Below are 18,471 nucleotides of genomic sequence, written 5' to 3' on the forward strand. Positions count from 1 at the left end.
GGCCCCTATCTCCAACCTCACCGTGGGCCCCTTTGTACAATTTCTCGAGCTTGACTGATACTAGGGGATTTGGGAGTCTTCCAAAAAAATGAAACTCAAGGATTTTTCCCCCCACTGCGAATATTATCTTTACAAATTAAAATGCGTCTTAAAACAGGATACTCTTAATTCATTTGAAATTAAACTAAATGTATTTCCTGATGTTTGGGATTTATAGTTTGAGATCTAGATACTGTGTTACCTAATACAAAAAAGTTCTGCCCTCTGAGAAAAAATAGAAATGGATTTCGTTGTCTTTGGGGAAAACGTGACTGCTTACGCGAGGAGAGCAGCAGCACATACTTGATGACCAACGAACCAGCAGCTGGAGAGTGCTCAGTGAAGGGGCCATGATGGTAACTGCACGCCAGCAAATCCCAAGGAGAACTGGGAACCACACTCTCTGTGGCAAAGAATATCCCCGTTAGTAACGGGGAACGTGGTTACCCAAAGGTCTATTACAAAATCTAAACAGCCAGGAAACAAGTCTTGGCTAGCACTGAATGTATCAGAGGAATAACTCCCCACTGCTCCCAATAGGGAATCCCTGGGCTGCGCGAATGGTTAAGGCACTAGGCTAATGGAAAGGTTAGATGTTCCAGTTCCCCCAGAGGTGCCTGGGAGAAGAAAGGCCTGGCGACCTACTTCTGAAAAACTTCAGCCATTGAAACCCTATTGTTGTACTCTGACACACACACGGGGTCCCCATGAGTCAGAATCAACTAGATCACAGCTGGCTGTGGCTCTCAAATTACAAGAAGCCCTTCTGCCTGGACCCCTTCTTGAAACCTGCCCTTCAACCACAGAGCTTTTTCTCAATTCCTTGGAAGTGTGAGGTTCTCCTACAAGCTCCAGGCCTTTCCAAATGTTCCCCTCAGCCTAGATTACTCTTCCCTCACTTCTCTAAGTCTTAGTTAGATGTCACTTCTTCCAGGAAGCCTTCTGGCCTCTCTAAGTCTGGGTCAGATATTGTTTGGTCTCTTCAGAGGCTGACTTTGTACTGACCTTTTGGATTGACTTAAACAAACAAACTCATTGCCATCCAGTTGATTCTGACTCCTTGCAACCCTGTAGAACAGAGCAGAACTGCTCATGGGGTTTCCAAGGAGCAGCTGGTCGACTGGAACTGCAGACCTTTTGGTTAACAGCTGAGCTCTTAGCCATTCTAAGTCCCACTAGCCTGAAGCTCAAGAGAGGTAGGACCACACCCATCGTGTTCAACATTGCCTACCACTTAGGAGACGCACAATAAGCACATATTAACAAATGAAAGAATTGACAAAAAAAAAAATTGAATAACTGAATGAATCCAACGGAATCATTATTAGTTTTATTCTAACAAGAAGAAACTCATCAAAAACTAAGGTTAATGGAAAGCCTAAAAAAAACCCAGTGCCGTTGAGTCGATACCGACTCTAGACCCCCCCAAAAGAAAGAAGACATGAGGAAAATGAGAATTCATTTCAAGGGAGACCCAAAGGCCACCAAATGTAAAAGCTAAAAGAATCAAGGAAGATGGATACTTTTCAAAGACTTCTACGAGAACCCAAACTATTTCAGAACATAGGAAAGACAGGGCAATAAAATGCCAGATTGGTTATCCTACGTTACATCAGACTATGAAAGGCACAAAGAGAGAAAATCAAGCCCTTTCACTAAGGAGAATGAAGACGCAGCACAAATTTATAGGTACAAGATCAAGAAAGCTAAAGCAGGATAGGAGATGCAGCTTTCAAGAGACATCAAAGGTAACATTCTTTAATTATACAAGAAAAAGGAGAAGGGCCAAGGATAACGTTGCCTCTAATAGCAAATGGGACAGAAAGCTGTTAGCTGATGGCTGTGGAATGGTAGGGGTTGCTGGGTTTCTCATGCTTTACTCCAGGGAGGAAAGAAAGAAGAAAGGAAAAACGGAAGGAAGGGGGTGGAGGGGGGAGGGAATAAGCAATTAAAAAATAAGTGCCACTTTTGTTGGCTTGGTGCCAAATTAGAAAAGGAAAATAAGTAAGTGGAATCTAAACAACTGGATTCATGATCCCATATTGAGGTGTAGGTCGGGAATTCCCATTAACATGGGCTATACTAGAGCACTAAAGTTGGGATGTCACCAGAATCGTGAATTGCCTGGAGGTTACTGAAGATAAGACGAATCACTGAAATTTGGAAAAGGGCAAACAAATACTAACACACTCACCTCATCTGCAAGAAAAATACCTGCCTGCTGGATTTTAAATGGGTGTCAAAACATGTGAAGAGGTGGATCACCTGTGGTAATCCCACTGTATCTAAACCCAGTATTCTCATCTAATTCTATGAATAAATACATCACCCACTTCTTCCAAAGTACCCCAAGCCATCTCTTACAAGAATCTAGCAATTTTAAAAATGCTGTATGTGAAAGCAAACATTGTGATGTTTCAAAAATATACTACATAAAAATGTCTCCTGTTCCATAAAGACCTTAGAACTTGCCTATTTTCAGAAAGGACTGGGTGGCGAGGTTTGGATCAGAGGTGGCATACAATAAGTAAATGGTAAAATGGAAGCAGACAAATCAAAGTCTCGTCAAATTGCCAAGTAGCCACCCATGATGGAGAGGCTCTGGACAACGGCTGCCTGGAACTTCGTCTCAGGTGTGACTGTAAGCTACCAGCCTACCAGCTCCCTCCTTCTCTGTTCTACCATGGAATCAATGAGCACCCCCACTCCTGCCCCAGGAATTCTGGTGGCAGCTAATTACCTGCCCTGGACAAATTATATTATTCTTAAAAAACCAAACCTGTTGCCACTGGGTCGATTTTGACTCGTAGCGACTCTACAGGACAGAGTAGAACTGCCCCATAGGGTTTCCAAGAAGCACTTGGTGAATTCAAACTGCTGACCTTTTGGTTAGCAGCCATAGCTCTTAACCACTACACCACCAGGGTTTCCAATTTATTTATTCTAAAGGAGATTGAAAAAAAACAAAAGCCAGTTGCCATCAAGTTGACTGACTCATGGCGACCCCATGTGTGTCAGAATAGAACTTTAGCTCCATAGGGTTTCAATGGTTGACTTTTCAGATGTAGATCCACCAGGCCTTCCTTCCAAGGTGACTCTGGGTGGGCTTGAACCTCCAAACTTAGAGCTAGCAGCTGAGTACATTAACCACAATTTAGGCCAGTAGATACGGATAATACAAGGAAACAGCTGTGACTTGTTTAATAAAGGTGAGAATTATGTGTCTACTGGATATCCAGGGTAGGAAAAGAACCTTTTAAGAAGACTTTCAAAGGAGGTGCCTCTTAGATATGAAGAATAAGCTAAAACTAAAGGCAAGGAGGAAAGCAAAGAACTGTTTCAGGAGGAACGACATTATGAGCAAGGGCCACAAGGGAATGGACACAGCAGCCTGAGCAGGGGGCCAAGGGGAGCCTGACCTGCCTGGAGAAGAGGACTGGGCTGGACAGAAGTGGGAGGAAGGGCCGGGCCGGGGATAGGGCATGCAGAGTGCCAGACAGGCTCATTGATTTTCTCTAGAAAATATGGCCTCCTTTAGCATTTCTATTCCTCACCTCGGTAGTCTTCAAGCTTCAACCTGGTCCCCCTTAAGGAAAATACCCCCAAAATCAAATGGTAAGATCAATAACTAATTTTTCCAAAGACAACAGTGTTTCTCCCACCTTTGGTTCCCAGTTTCACTCGCTGTCCCCCAAAACCAACATGGAGAACCACACGTAGTCACGTCAGATGCCAGGGCAGTCAAGATTCACTGCCAAGAGTCAACTCTGAAACAGTAAGAATTATTCATCCCTAAATTCCTACTGAGGCATTTGTGGTTCAGGGGTAGAATTCTTGCTTTCCATGTGAAAGACCAGGATTTGGTTCCTGGCCAATGCATCTCCCGTACATCCACCACTCCTCTATCAGTGGAGGCCCGCGTGTTGCTACAATGCTGAACAGGTTTCAGCGGAGCTTCCAGACTAAGACGGACTAGGATGAAAGACCTGGTGACCTATTCCTGAAAATTAGCCAGTGAAAACTCTGGGGATCACAAAGGTCTGACCCACAACTGATCACAGGGATGGCGAGTGACCAGGCAGCGTTTGTTCTGTTGTGCGGAGAGTCACAATTCGATGGCAGCTAACGACAACAAATTTCTACTGCCTTTTTTTTTTTTCCAGTTACCTTGCAATGTAGCTCCTTAAAAGTCTACAAAAGCGGCTCATCGTTTCTGGACTTAAAACATTACCTCTGGATTGCAAAAAAAAAAAACATTTTGCAAAGGTTCAGGGATTGGTTTGGATTCCCTCATTTCAGCTCCCCCTGCCATTCAAGACTTACAGCCAAGGAAGCAAGATACCCAGCCAAGCCCCGTAAGTATAACACAACATCAGCCTTTCTGGTTAAATAACCTAATTTCCTAGCGGGACCAAAAAAAAATTTTTTTTTTTTTTATTGGCTCATCAGTTGTCCTCCAAGGCGGTGAAAGACATGCAGGCTGAGGATGGAACTATGTATGCAGGGAACTGTCACTGCCTCTGCGGCTGCAGCTTGGTCAACTCTAAACCACTCATCTGTGCCTCACAGGCATTTTTTTGTCTCTCACAGTCTCAAAATGACACTCCCGCAGTAAGAGAAATATGAGCAGGTGCAACTATTAAATATGTAAAATACTTGTCTTCTTTTCCACCAGCTTAGAAGACGTATTTCCAAGGGGTGCAGAAGTCACCTAATATAAAGACAGACAGGTAAGGAAAAAAAACCTTCCACGCATTCTTTTAGCACACAAGGATGTAAGTAAACTCAGCATAACAGCTTCCCCCAGAAAATAGATGCAAGCCAATTAAAAATTCAGTTTCTTTTCTTTAAGCTAATTCCTCAGGTTTTTGCTAATTAGCAACTAATAGCTCTGTCATCTGAGCTGGGAAACATAAGGAAGAATACCAGTGGTATGTTTTCAATCAAAACATTTGCATGGAGCAATGAATCATATTTTCCATGAGGAATCACTGCCTGGGAGCTGCTGGGGGCAGAAGGAAAGCAGTCTGCACACAACTGCAAAGGAAGCCTAAATTTCAGAAAACGAGGCATCTTTCTAGGCCTTTATAAAGCCAGCAGGGGCTCTGACACAACTAGTAAATCTAGCAACTCCACACAAAAATCCCTGTAGAAATAGTTACGAAAACGAGCCTCTTCACAGAAAGACGGGAGACCACGAAACACATGTTTTGTGTAACAGGGAAGAGAATAAAAGTTAAGTGTCGGCCAGGGTACAGGAATGCTTTAACTATTATGTCACCTGCCTTTGTGACCTTATAAAAGAAGAAATGCAGGACAGTAAATGAAGGTACGGGTGCGGTGATGGTGGTTTGAAATCACTGCCTACAAATGGAACGGGCAGAATAAAATGGCTGAGAAAGCTTTGGGCAGGAGACACAGGGTTCTTATCCTGACTTGGGTACAACCAGATTAGGCCCCCCAAATCCTGCCCCTCCCACGCTCTGCCAAATTATAAAGTGCTAGTGATCCCATAGCAGCGACCCTGTCAGCACCGCAGCACGTCTGAGCCATGCTGCTCGAACAGCTTCTTTCTTGCCTGGATGTACAACCCATCCACAGCTACCCTCCCTAAGAGAATACCCCCCAGCACCTCCCATGGGGATTGGTTTCCAAACATATGTTGCACATGTTTGAAGTGCCCGCTGCCCCTAGATTTTCTTTTCTTTTTTTTTTTTTAAGTCAAACCCACAAAACCTAAAACACTTGGAATCTTGCCTAACTAAAATTCGTGAAGATGCAACACTGCCTACCTCGGTATCATAAAATCTTCTGCAATAAAAATTTTACAGATGTCCTTCGGAGAGAAAAAAGAACAATTTTCCCCTTTCCAGACTTACTTACAGGAAGCCTGCCCACACTTTTGAAATACAAAGTTAGCATATATAGAAGCACAAATTAGGCACCTTGAAAAGTCAACATTTTCCAACCACAGAGAAACAAAGGGACTGCTGTGTTTCCACACCCAGTGACACTGGATTAGCAGAGTCTTCATTTTTCTCCAGTAGAGCCAGCAAACATCTCAAGGGAAAGGGCCTGCCTACTGAGATGTTTCTAAACCTTGAGCTACTAAAGGCTGGCCGTGAACCTGTGTTATTGGGAGTGTTGCAGGACTTACACAAGCTCGACCCTCAAGGAACAAGTCGGATCAAAATGTTCTATCTCATTTTTTTAAAAAGGGTATTTCTTTTATACACTAAATATTTTTTTTGATCATTTATCAGCTTCAGCATTGAAATCACCATTAGCTTTATCTGGATGATTACATCCACATAAGACAGACAGACTGGATGACAAAGTACCTAAAAAGTACTTGCTATGGGGAACATAATTAATGTCACTGAATTGTACACATAAAAAATGGCAAAACGGTGAATGTTTTGTTATGCATATTTTTACCACAATACATTTAAAAAAAAAAATACTCTCTACACTGACAGAAAATTAAATAATCTAACAGGGCTCTAAAAAAGGTACAGCCATATTCTATCTGACTCTTTGAAGGTTAGTTTAAAACATCTTTAAATTATTTAATATGAATGAATAATCCTGTGCCTTTTGTTATTAAGCATGTATTAAGCTTGTATTTGAGTTACATAAGATACTTTGTAATAAGAATTTATAATGTTAAGACTACTCAAACTTATTTAAAAGCTTTAAAACTGCTTCACTTACAGAACAGAAAAATTAGTTGATCTACCTCAGTTCAGAGAGAAAGGATTATGTTCAGAAGGTCACAGGACACAGTTCTAACCATGCCAATCCTTTTCCTAAGGTTTACAATCTTCTCATCTCTCATCGGTGTTTACAGATGACAAGGAATGAAGAGGTGAGTGAGTATGGCAGAGAAAAGCCAGTCTACACTGAACCAAACAGCAACAGGCACAAATCTGACTTGGTTTGAACAGTGAACTAATCAGAGACTTGATGATGATGATGATGATGATGATGATGATGATGATGATGATGATGGGAGGGAAGGAACAGAAAGATAAGGAGGAACTGGAGGAATACGAGGAGGAGGAGGAAGAGAAAGAAAAAGTAAAAGAAAGGTGGTGGAAGGTGAGGCAAAGAGAAGAACCACCTTAATAATTTTGAGGAGCTTAATTACATGCCAAAGATTTTATTAAATATTTTATTTGCATTGCCTCATTTAACTTTCACTAGAACGTCAGAATCGACTCGAAGGCGCCGGGTTTGGTTTTTTTTGGTTATAACACCATGGAGTAGGCAGTAATATTATGACTCCCATTAAACCATTAGGAAATAATTCTCAGAGAGGTCAACATATTAGGCCAAGGTCACACCGCCAGTAAGTGGCAAAGCCACAACTTAAACCCAAATCCTCTGAGACCTAAGCCAATAACCTCTAGGCCTCCCTGTCCATATTATATACATAATGATATCATTTATTTACGACCAATTTAGAGAGTAAGATGGGATGGTGGGTCAAAATGGCATCTGCCATTTCAATATATAGGTTATAAGTTATCACGCAACATTTATGTGATAACATATTATGTGATTTTGAATTTTTACATCAAATAATTTTTATGTGATAACTTTTTATGTGGCTTGAACAACACAGTGAAAAAATCTGGAGGATGACCATCTTATTGGTGATATGTCCCCAAAAACTGAGTGACAGTGAATGAATCCAAGTCCCACTAAGGGCTCTGCAGTGTCCATGGTTGTTAATACTTCCACTGAGCGTCCAGGAGATGGGTCACACACACGTGGAGGAGAGAAGATGAATGTCCCAGGTGTTGAGAAGCCCAGCCCCTCAAACGGCAGGCAAAGGATTCAATGGGAAAACCGTTAGAAACAAACAAACCAAGAGAACAAGCTGCAAGTTGAATGGCGCAGAGAGAAAGTTAACGGTTAGCTGCCTACTTTCTTCAGCCAAAAAAAAAGTACTCATCAGCTGTCCTGACTAATTAAATACCTCACTAATTGGTGGGCATCTGGGGAAGGAAACAAAACAGAAATATGAGGTGGGACAACTTTGTCTTCACACACAAGGACAAAACAATACAGGGAGTTTATGGCTAATAGTCTAGTTTTTTTGTTTGTTTGTTTTTAAGTAAGCATAGTATTAGGGAGTATAAAGACAGGTAAGAAATACGTAGGATTTCCTCACATTTTCTACACAGATCTTAAATGGAGACCCACAAACAACACAAGGTAGAACACTTGGAAACGTTCTCAGAGAAAAATCCTACCAATACTATTTTAAACCTTCATGCCTAAAAGAAAATAAAACTAAAATGAAATAAACCTTTAACAGGGAAGGAACAGAACGTGCAACTATGTCTCTTCTCCCTTCCTGCATCTGTGACAACAGGACTTTTTAAACAGAGCAATACCCCTTTTCAAAGAGAAGTTGTGGCCTGTTAAAAAAAAAAGCTCAGAAGAATTCATAAAACCTTTTCCTCCATGCTTCTGACCACTTTAAAAAAATGCTCTCTCCCCTTAAACAAATAATGTATGTTCCATCTTTTTCAACAATATAATCTGGCCGGGGAAAAAAGCAGTTGCAGAGACTTAAGGTTGTGTGAGGCTCTTTGATCTGCACCCTGATGAGTGAACATTCCCCCTTGCTGCAAGCCAACTAACGAAGGGACGAAATTAGCTTTTATCCTGGGCACTTTCTTGAGCAAAAAAACATGTGCTAATCAGCTGTCCTCACTAATCAGTCATCTGACTAATGACCTTTTGCCTTCACACACTAAAATTTCTGAATGATGTGGAAAAAGGAAAACACAAACCAGTCCCCCTTTCTGGAGCTCCATGGATCATCTGGAACTGAAGCCTTGAAGGTTAAATGGCAAATCTGTATCCTGGCTAGGTGATAAATCTGTAATCAGGGACTGCAAGCTTCCAGACCTCAGGATGAGCTTCATTACTCCACCACCGAATTATAGTTCTTAAGTAGAAACAGACCAGAGATAAACTCAACTCTTTTATTTTTCTTTCTATTCTGCTTTTGTGGAAAAAAATCATCGTATACTTGAGTTCAGGAGTCCTAGTTAATTTCTTAAGCTGTACTGATGCTGGAGAAAGAGCTTCAGAAGTTTCTAGGATGCTGGTTAGAGACCAGCAGTGCCGAGGAAAATCATCCGCATTGAAGAGTTTAGCACTGATTTGTTCAAAGAGGTTTGTTCCTCCTCAACAATTATGAGAAAGTCGTAATTGGGAATAGCTGCTGTTAAAGACCTCTCTTAGTGCAGCCCACTTGAATAACTCCCCGCCATCAACTGGTTTACCTCCTTCAGCATCTACGTGGGTAGAACAAATCCACCTCTACTTCCCAGGAAAAGTCCGTGTGGAATAGCCACAAATGGACCCCCTTCCCATAGGCTACTCCACTGAGGCCCGACACTGTTTAAGGATTTAAAAAAAGGTCAGGAAGTAGAAAAGTGGAAAGCAAATGAAACCTTTTTATAGATTGTTCTTGTTTAATACAGACCACATAATTCAGAAAGCACGTAAGCATGCGCGCGTGTGCACGCAGGCACGCACACACCGTTCCCCGCTGACTAGCGTTGAGCACTTACGGTAGTGAGGCTCCATGTACCCATTCCGGGGGTCCATGGCAAACACTGTCCCACGGTAAGGTACAGACGGCTCAGCCAGGTGTGGGATGGACCCATGGATCTCCTTCTTGATCAGCGAGGCCCTCTCGTCGCTGGATGTGGAAGGCTCCTCGCTGATTTTGCCGAGCCCCTGGACACTCTGTGGCTGCATGGTGATTGCGTTTCTTCTCTCTCTGTGATAGGTCTGTCCAGGACTTTCATCCTCTAGAGAATGAAGGACAAGACACTGTGATCCACTTTAAGGAGCAACTGAAAACTAGTAATAAATTAGGTCTTCCTCTGTAACACCCCCACCTCCACCACCACCTTAAAAGAAGCCTATTCTCATTCATGGCAACGTCAAAAACTACACCGTGAAGGGATATTTGTAAGAAAAATTGCTTATGAATAAGCGTCCAAAATACAAATGGGTGGACGAAGGGGAGCAGGAAATGGGACTATTAAGTTGAGATGTAGGGGATGAACAAATTACCATCACCAGCTTCCAGCTGAATTTGCTAGTGAGGCTTTTAACCATGGACTTGCCAGAGTCCCTGCAGGTCCCACGCAGACCTGAACGTTTCTCCAGCCTGAGGCCTGGGAAGGGACGGTCTGGCTTCCCTTTCTGTGCTGGAGGAAAAGGCCTCTGGGTGATGACAAGTCCAGCCACCCACTGATGTGCTGGGTGGCTCTAGGTGGTGCAGCTTCTTTGTTCCTCAGAGGATGACGTGTTAGATGCGGATTCAGAAGTTAGTGTTTTTGTTAAGTCAGATTTGGTAACCCACTGAGAAATTTCAGAGAGTAAGAAATGGGGCAGAAAACCCACTGGGTACAGGGATAAAGGTGCCAATCATGAAAACCTACAGTCCCCAGTGGAGATGGTTCCTGCTTCTGACCATACCCCAGAGCTGATGCCAAAGGTGAAAAACGTGTGTGGCTGGAAGTCCCAAGTGTGAGAAGGCTCGGTGGGTGAAGAATGTGGCCAGTTATCTTGATATACGGGTATGCTTTGGTAGGACCCAGATTTCTTCAAGTAAGTAAGGAAAAGCACGTCAAAATTCCACCTATATTTGATATTCCAGCTCTCTAGTACTTCAGCTCCTTTTGATCTCTAAGATCTTTCCATCTATCCACTATGATTGTCTGCAACTGTGATTGGATGACCTTTCTGTAATAACAGATCAAAGAACTAATGCATACAATTAAGCCAAACTGGCTATCTGAATCTGCAACAAGTGGATGATTCATTGTTAGTACGGCGCACACGCTAAGCTACGTACTCCCAAACAAGCTCTGCGTGTCATCAACACACTGTGCCCTGGCCGGTAAGTACTGACGGAAACAAAGCTGTTTGGTCACTTCTTACACACCTGATTTAAGAACTGCATTCCACTCCTTAGTGGAAAAAAACCATTTGGACCTAAGTAATATTTTAGACAGACAGATTTTGAACACATCATATCCCAAAATATAAACTGATAGCAGATATGTCTAGCTGAAAGACCCATAACCAGGAAAATTATGCTTTAGTAGCTTCATACGTCTTTGTATAAATTCAACAGAAAGTACAGCTATAAACACAAACATGAAAAATATAAACTGAAGTAACAGCTACCGCTTTGTGTTGACCGATGTTTTGAACAACCTAATGCCAGCAGCAACTTTAGTCTTTCTGCCTATGTCTGGAACTTGAAGAAAAAAGCAATGTATTTTTTTTTCAGCCTACCAAATGACTTGCAAAACAGAATAGACAATGAGACATATTTCATCTGAATTTGCTGACTACTACACCAAGTAACTGTGAAACATTATTTTAATATTGTTTTGTGTAGATCCTCACCCCCAAACCTTATAATTAAGGGATAAATTATGAGTTTAATCTATCAAGTAACTACTAAAAAAAAAAGTCAGGTGTAACCTTCCATTTTCGCACATGTTGGTCTTTATAAGATCAAGTCAAACCATGCTTTTGGTAATTTAAAAACAAACTACAAAAAAAATTTTTTAAAGCCTGCATTACTTTCCCTTCTGACTAATACTTTTAGGCACTAGTCCATCCTTGGATTTCATTAACAGTGAAGTTGCAGGCTATAGACTAAGGGGTTTTCTGTTATGTAACAGCAAAAACATGTCAAAAACACTAAAACTTATAGTAGCTTTTATAAAAATTCCTATAACCTACAAATGGCTCAAGTCATATTTTCCACTAATTTGCTCTCTGGAGAAAACCCTTCTTTCAAATTTCAACTTCAAGTGAATTCCCAGCACTGAGGTGCAAATTCTGTAGAATGGGACTTTCTATTTGGAAGGCCAAGAAAACCCTTACCGAGAAGAGGGGCTGCCTCTCCCGGCTGTGGCACGTAATTAGCATTCGGTGGGAAAGATGAATACAGTAACCCAAGCTCAACTAATCAGCTCCAGGTTTAAAACAGGATTTCCTTCACTTAATCTTCCTAAAAGAAATTAACTTTTCTTCTCTTAAAACTGTATCCCTATAATAAACTTAGTTTCTTGGAAACTGTGTCTTTATGATGAGCATCCGAATCCAAAATTAGGAATAATTCAATAATTGGCAGGTCTGGCCAGAGAGTTCACCCACACCCTCAGCCTCCTAAGAGAAGGAAGCGTAGTGGGTGGGGGACAAAAGGGGAAGACGAATGGAATGAGGGTGCCTTCTCAGCTATGTGATTTTCCTAATCAGAGTGAACCCAACATGTGTGAATATTAAAGTTACAACAAGAAACAACCAAAGTTCAAATATTTAATATAGAACAAATTAAGCCATTCCCCTAGTAAAGTTAAATGCTGGCAAGAATTTTTTTTTTTTTTTAATGTGGAAATTCTCATCCAAGAGACTTATTTTTACTAAAATCGATGCTACCACATTTTTACCTCTCCTCCCCTCAAAACATTCCAGCAGAAAACTAGTTCATGAAGTTTACCTCGTGTGCTGAGTTGCTTTTGATGGGCATTCAGATGAAAACTTGACAGAATACACGCTCCCGAATACAAACAGCTACCAGCTTGAAAGCACTCTCTATGCAGTGAAAGGGAGAACTTTTCCATGCAATATTCCTGCCTGCTCTTATAAATTTAGCAACCCCTTCAGCAAGCCAAAAGACGAAAGCTGTCTAATCTTGTTCAGTTGAACCGAATGGTTCAATAAAGTTTGAGAGTCAGTGCAGACAGGCTATGCCAGGCCAAATTATTGACAGAAACATACTGTCCACCATGGCAACAAGTAGAAGTCGGCTGCAAAAATGTAAGCAAACAGCCCACTGCTTCAAGAGTATCTGCCAATAGACTTTAACAGCCAAACACAAGACCACTGTTAGAGCTTCTCTATGTTTAACAGCTGCAGGCTCTGGGGTCAAGCTGAAATATCCAATTCACTAAAAAGTTTTGGGGGGAGAATGATTTTAAATACTCTCATAATCCCACTCGGTAGCTCTTTCCTCCTTTATATATGTGCTCAAGTGGAAGTTACAAATTCCTGCCCCCCAACAGAGAGCCCCCCAAAGCATCGTGTTTTAGAAACTGTCCCAGATTTTCCAAACTCATCCAAAAGCAACCGACATGAACTTGGCCGCTCCTTAGTGTCATAAGCTCTGAAAAAATCAAACAGTTGCGTCACTGCAAAAACTGCTTAGCAAGTTTACCATAAAGGTTTAAAGAAAGGAATCGTGGTGGTTGACGCAGGACTCAAGGAAACGCTGTCCTGAGCATCTGCTCGCAGACCGGACATCTCGCCTTACCGCAGGGGAAGCACTCCTTTCTCGCCCAGGACTTGAGATAAAAGTTTCACAGGATTCTTCCAATGTACAAAAACGAAACTTTTTTGGCAAGTCATCACTAACTAGGGACACCTCCTGTCACCCTAACAAAATGAGCCGTTCAGGAGCTCACAGTACACGTGTCAAACTCCCCCCTTAACACCCATTTTTAAACTGTTCCCCCTAAATTCCCTTTAAATTCCATTACTGCTCTCTTCCCCCAAGATGTAGAAGACACAGAGCATAAGAGAACCGACAATACTCACAACTCAGTCCCCAGGCTTTGGCTAGCTACTTTCTGCAAACTTCTTCTTGGTGAGCTTTCTCTAGCTGTGTAGACCCTCTAGGAACATTCCTGGTGCCTCTCTGCCTCCCTCTTCCTTTCCCTCTCCTCTCCTCCCTCTCCTCTGCCCTCTCTCCCTCTTCGAGGCAGCGCTGCTCCCATTAGAGGAATTAAAAGTGGTTGGAGCCATGCTAAATTTAACAAGCTCATTAGTATTCTTTCTGTGTGCTTCCTAGGGAACTCTCCCTATTCAAGCCCCTTTCTCCAGCAGAAGGGTCAGGGGGCTAATCATTAAATCAAACTAATGTCACCCTATCACAATCAGCCTGAGAGAAGGAGGGTTTATTATTTCAGTTTATGCTAAATAAACGGTTTTACAAATGGTCTCCAAGCAAGGTCAACAGCAGCTTCAATTACAAGACAAACTTAACAAGAGTTGCTATAAACCAAGTACTCCGTGTTGACTTAAGAACAGGCTCAGCTCCACATATTGCCACTAGCGGGATTGTACAGGAATGCATATTGTAAAATAAAGGAAGGAGTGAGCTTTTTTTTTTTTCTTTGCCAGAATTTGCCACTGCACAGCGACTCCTCATTCACCTCTCCCCAACCAGCTAGCCGCTCAGCTCAATTCACCCCACACAAAGGCTGGAGCCCAGACCTCAATGGACCGAGTGAAACATGTTCAAAACTAGGCTCTCTATTGTGACTGAATTTCTTAACATCTTTTCAAAAAGCGGAGAATGCCTTGAGGCTAAAGGAAGAAACAGGCTAATGGTGAATTGGGAATTCTGAGCAAATTTCAGAGCCCTTTCCTCCTAGCTTTTGAGGTTGAAAGCAAGCTCTTTCCTTTCAAGTTTCAAAGTCCTTTTTCCTCCCGCAGTGTCACAGAAGGATTTGAAAAGAAGGTAATTGTGCTCGCAGTCTCCCTGATCAGAGCTTACGTCCTATTTCTGGTATTTCGGAATACTTCTTGCAATAATAGTGCATATAGCTCAATCCCTTAACCGGCCTGCACTCTGCAATTGCTCATTAAATGAACAATTGCGGGTATAAAATGCCTTTTATGTTCAAGGTCTGGATATAAGATAAGCATTCTAGGACTCTAAATTTGGTTTACTAAGGAAACTCTCCATCATTAAATTACAAAACTGAAGTCAGAATATCAGGCTTTCCCAGAAAAGTAGCACTCAGGTTGTGGTGAGCCAAAATGAAGGGGGGATGGGGCGGGGGGCAGGACACAATATGTTAAAGGGGGGAAAAAAAGACTGGATGTACGAATTTCTAGCAGAATGGAATTCTAACAAGAAAATAATATTTCCATACTTAAGAAGGTCTGGGTATGCGAAACCTCATCATTTCTGTATTGAATGACATAATAAAGTCATCTTCAAATGAATTAAAACACAGGATTGAGTCTCAATAAATATGTAGATCGCTACTGCTAACTCCTTAGCAGCAAACATCTCCCCCTGCCTTAAGAAAAAAAAATAATCCTTTACCTTGACAGGATGCTTTATAATTTATACCATCTCATTTGATCCTCACAGCAATCCAATCATGGACATAGAACAAGGCATGATGCCCAGCGCCCTGATCAGAAAGAGGCCCCGTGCCCCACAGCGAGTAAGTGATGGAGTGAGAACTCCAGCTCCTCTTTGCTGAATCCACATTGCCCTATAAGCAGGTCCAGAGGTCTATTACTAGGTAAGTTTTTATTATGATACCTGGAGTCTGTATCACCCTCCCATGCCAACAGAAAGGCAGAAAAAGTAATTAAATTTCTCTGCACCAAAATTTTCAGAACTCAGATACCCTCCTATGGAGTTTTTGTCCGCACAAACCGATTCTTGGAAAACACTGAAAAGGGCATCAACGTCCATTATAGGGTGCTCTCTAGGGGAACTCAGGCGAGACATTAGTGGTTCACCGGTAGAATTCTCACCTTCCATGCTAGAGACCCAGGTTGGATTCCTGGCCAATGCACCTCAAGTATTACCACTTATCTGTCAATAGAGGCTTGCATGTTGCTATGATGCTGAATAGGTTTCAACAGAGTTTCCTGACTGAGTGGAAACAGAGGCCTGGGGATCTACTTCTGAAAATCAGCCAATGAAAACCCTGTGGATCACAATACTTTGATCAGCAACCAATCACAGCCATGGTGCAGGACCAAGTAGTATTTCGTTTCATCGTACATGGGACCGCCCCAAGTCACGGGCAAACTCTAAAGCAACTAACATTGGGACTCAGCATATTAGCCCCACGGACTACCCATAAAACCTCGATTCTTTCCGTCGCAGGCTTGAAGATACGTGCATTCCTTATAGAGCACTGCCGATCCAGCCCATCGTATTCTCAGGCTCAGCCAATGGCTTTGTGCCTTACTGGATGTTTTAATATGCTTCCAGAAGCCTGAGGTCCCACCTTACTCTTCCAACCAAGAAACAGAGCATCGTTTTATGCTTGCCTCCCTACGTTTGGAAAGGGCCTTATTTGATTTTTTCCTATTATGCGTGTGTTACATCTTGTCAGCTTTTATTTCTTGGACTTATTTACATTTTGATGTTCTTTGAACGAAAACCAATGGAACCCAAGTCCTCGCCTCCCTGTTTCAGAATTCACCCCAAGACCTGGACCAAAGGGAGATCAGAAATGAAAAAGAGAAGCAGGTAAGTATATTCAGGAGCATTGTCGAATTATGCTAGGCAGAGAAAATAAAGTTCCCATCGCTTCTAAGAGCTGAATATTCCCTCTCTCCATCTAGACTGCAGTTATGCCTAGGCTCCCTTAGAATGTCTAGAACTGGGCTTCAAAAGGGAGTGAGCAAACAAGGCCTTCTCTAAGAACACTGCCAATACCCCTGGGGTCAGCCACTGCCCTTATGCAGCTACACATACATCTCCCAGTGACAATGACTGATGACAGAAGGAGTGCCCAGATGGATCAGGAGCGAGTGCTCCGCTTTGTGTGCAACCTTTAAATGGCGCTGCCAGGCCTGCAACACGAGAGGGCTACAACAGAAGTGGAAGCTATGGAGAAATCCAAGTGACAACCCTCCCTCATCTGCGCAGCTCTCTCCTCCTGAAATGCAATCATCAACCAGAAGGTTGCAGGGTGAAATAAGCCAACACAGTAAATATCCTCCATGGGAGTCATGAGTATCTTAATTATTTTAACATTTCTAGTGTTCTTTTTGCCAAAGAAGAAAACGCAGACTGGACTGACAACATGCCCCTGGTCCTTCACTGGAACCTCTTGGCTCCAAAGGGCAACAGGGCAGCAATGGACGAGTGCTTAATCCAAGGTGAAATACTTGCCAGACTCCCCAACTGCTCAGTTTAGAGAGCTCCATTCAACTTCAAAAGAGGTTCCAGGGAGAGAAGAGAGTGGGCAGAAAAGGCAATATGGGAATTTAGATAAACTAAAATGCAAAACCTGAAATGGCTGTCTCGCCTTCTATGATGGTATGCAGAGCAAGCAGCCTCCTGCCTTTTTTAAAGATAATAACAAGGATGAGGCACTGCCTATCTGGTGAATCAGGCCTGATAACACTATCAGCCTGTCTGAGGCCTGCCAAGGATGCCTGGGGCCTGCAGGGTTTCCATTCATTCTCCTTCATGCCTGCCTCTAAGCCATCACAAATAAGGAGTCTACCACTCCAGCTCTGCACCTGAGAGGTTGCTTCTGAGTGTTGATGACAGGGACTTGGTTGAGGACCTGGGACTTTGTGGACTATTACCCTAAGCATGCTGGGGCATTTATGTCCAAGCATAAATCAACTGGACTAACTAACTTTCAAAATTCTAGACAGAAAGCCCTAGCCAAACCCTGCATGCACCTCGGAAGAGGGGGGAAAAAAACAAGCAGGTCCCTGAGTGACTCAAACAGTTTGTGCCCAATTACTAACCTAAAGATTGGCAGTTCGAATCTACTGAGCAGTGCCACAAAATGAAGGCCTGGTGATCTGCGTCCATAAAGATTTTTTTAAAAAACTGCCATCAAGTCGACTCTAACTCGTGGCAACCCTACGTGTTACACGGTAGAACTGCTACATCGAGTTTTCTTGGCTATAATCTTTATGGAAGAAGTTCACCAGCCCTTTCTTCGGCAGTACCGATGGGTGGGTTCAAACTACCAATCTTTAGGTTAGGGGCTGATCGAAAACCACATGTGCCACCCAGGCTCCTTATTCCATAAAGATTACAGCCAAGAAAACTTTATGGAGCAGTTCTACTCTGTAGCACGTGGGATGCCGCATCTATTTGATGCCAACAGGTTTTTTGTTTTACCCTTGAGAACCCCTGTGAACTCTCATTTAAAAGAAAGGAAAAAATCCTCATTTTCTGTGAGTGTGCCAGAACCCTTCCTTGAATTAAGAATTCTGAAATTTCATGAAGCTTCTTCTATTAGGCTGCTATTAGTTGCTAGTTGCTGCTTACACTGAGTGAGTTAATTAGTTACATCAAAGGCAGTACAATAAATTCCCAGGAGGGCCACGTTTTTTTTTTTTTTTTTTTTTTCCCTTCTGCTTAATAGTGCGTTTATGCCTATCTGTGATTAACAGTCTCATGAACATTTATGTATTAGGGATTTCTTTGAGAACTTGGTTTTTAGTCTTTTATAAGCAACAAATTAAGAGCCTTTCTTTCTTACTTTGCACATCCAGACCTGAGCAGTTAAGATTCAATAACTGGATCCACAGCCAACACTTTAGCAGAAACAATGAAACGCCTGTTTGCAAGGCCTGAGTGTCCAGGCT

The 18,471-nt window shown here is 42.4% G+C and overlaps 1 protein-coding gene across 3 annotated transcripts in view; it reads right to left on the reverse strand.

The window, feature by feature from the left end:
* GLI3 (GLI family zinc finger 3) overlaps positions 1 to 18,471 on the reverse strand; it is a 346,018-nt gene that overhangs the window by 232,200 nt on the left and 95,347 nt on the right. For 2 of the 3 annotated variants that reach the window (XM_049893964.1, XM_049893965.1), the window contains exon 3: positions 9,636 to 9,878. The exons of the other annotated variant lie outside the window; for it this stretch is intronic. In XM_049893964.1, the coding sequence (XP_049749921.1) occupies positions 9,636 to 9,878 (243 nt within the window). The remainder of the gene's footprint in view (positions 1 to 9,635; positions 9,879 to 18,471) is intronic. 3 annotated transcript variants of the gene reach the window in all.

The sequence above is a fragment of the Elephas maximus genome, chromosome 8 (assembly GCF_024166365.1).
Source record: "Elephas maximus indicus isolate mEleMax1 chromosome 8, mEleMax1 primary haplotype, whole genome shotgun sequence".
Classification (NCBI taxonomy): Eukaryota; Metazoa; Chordata; class Mammalia; order Proboscidea; family Elephantidae; genus Elephas; species Elephas maximus.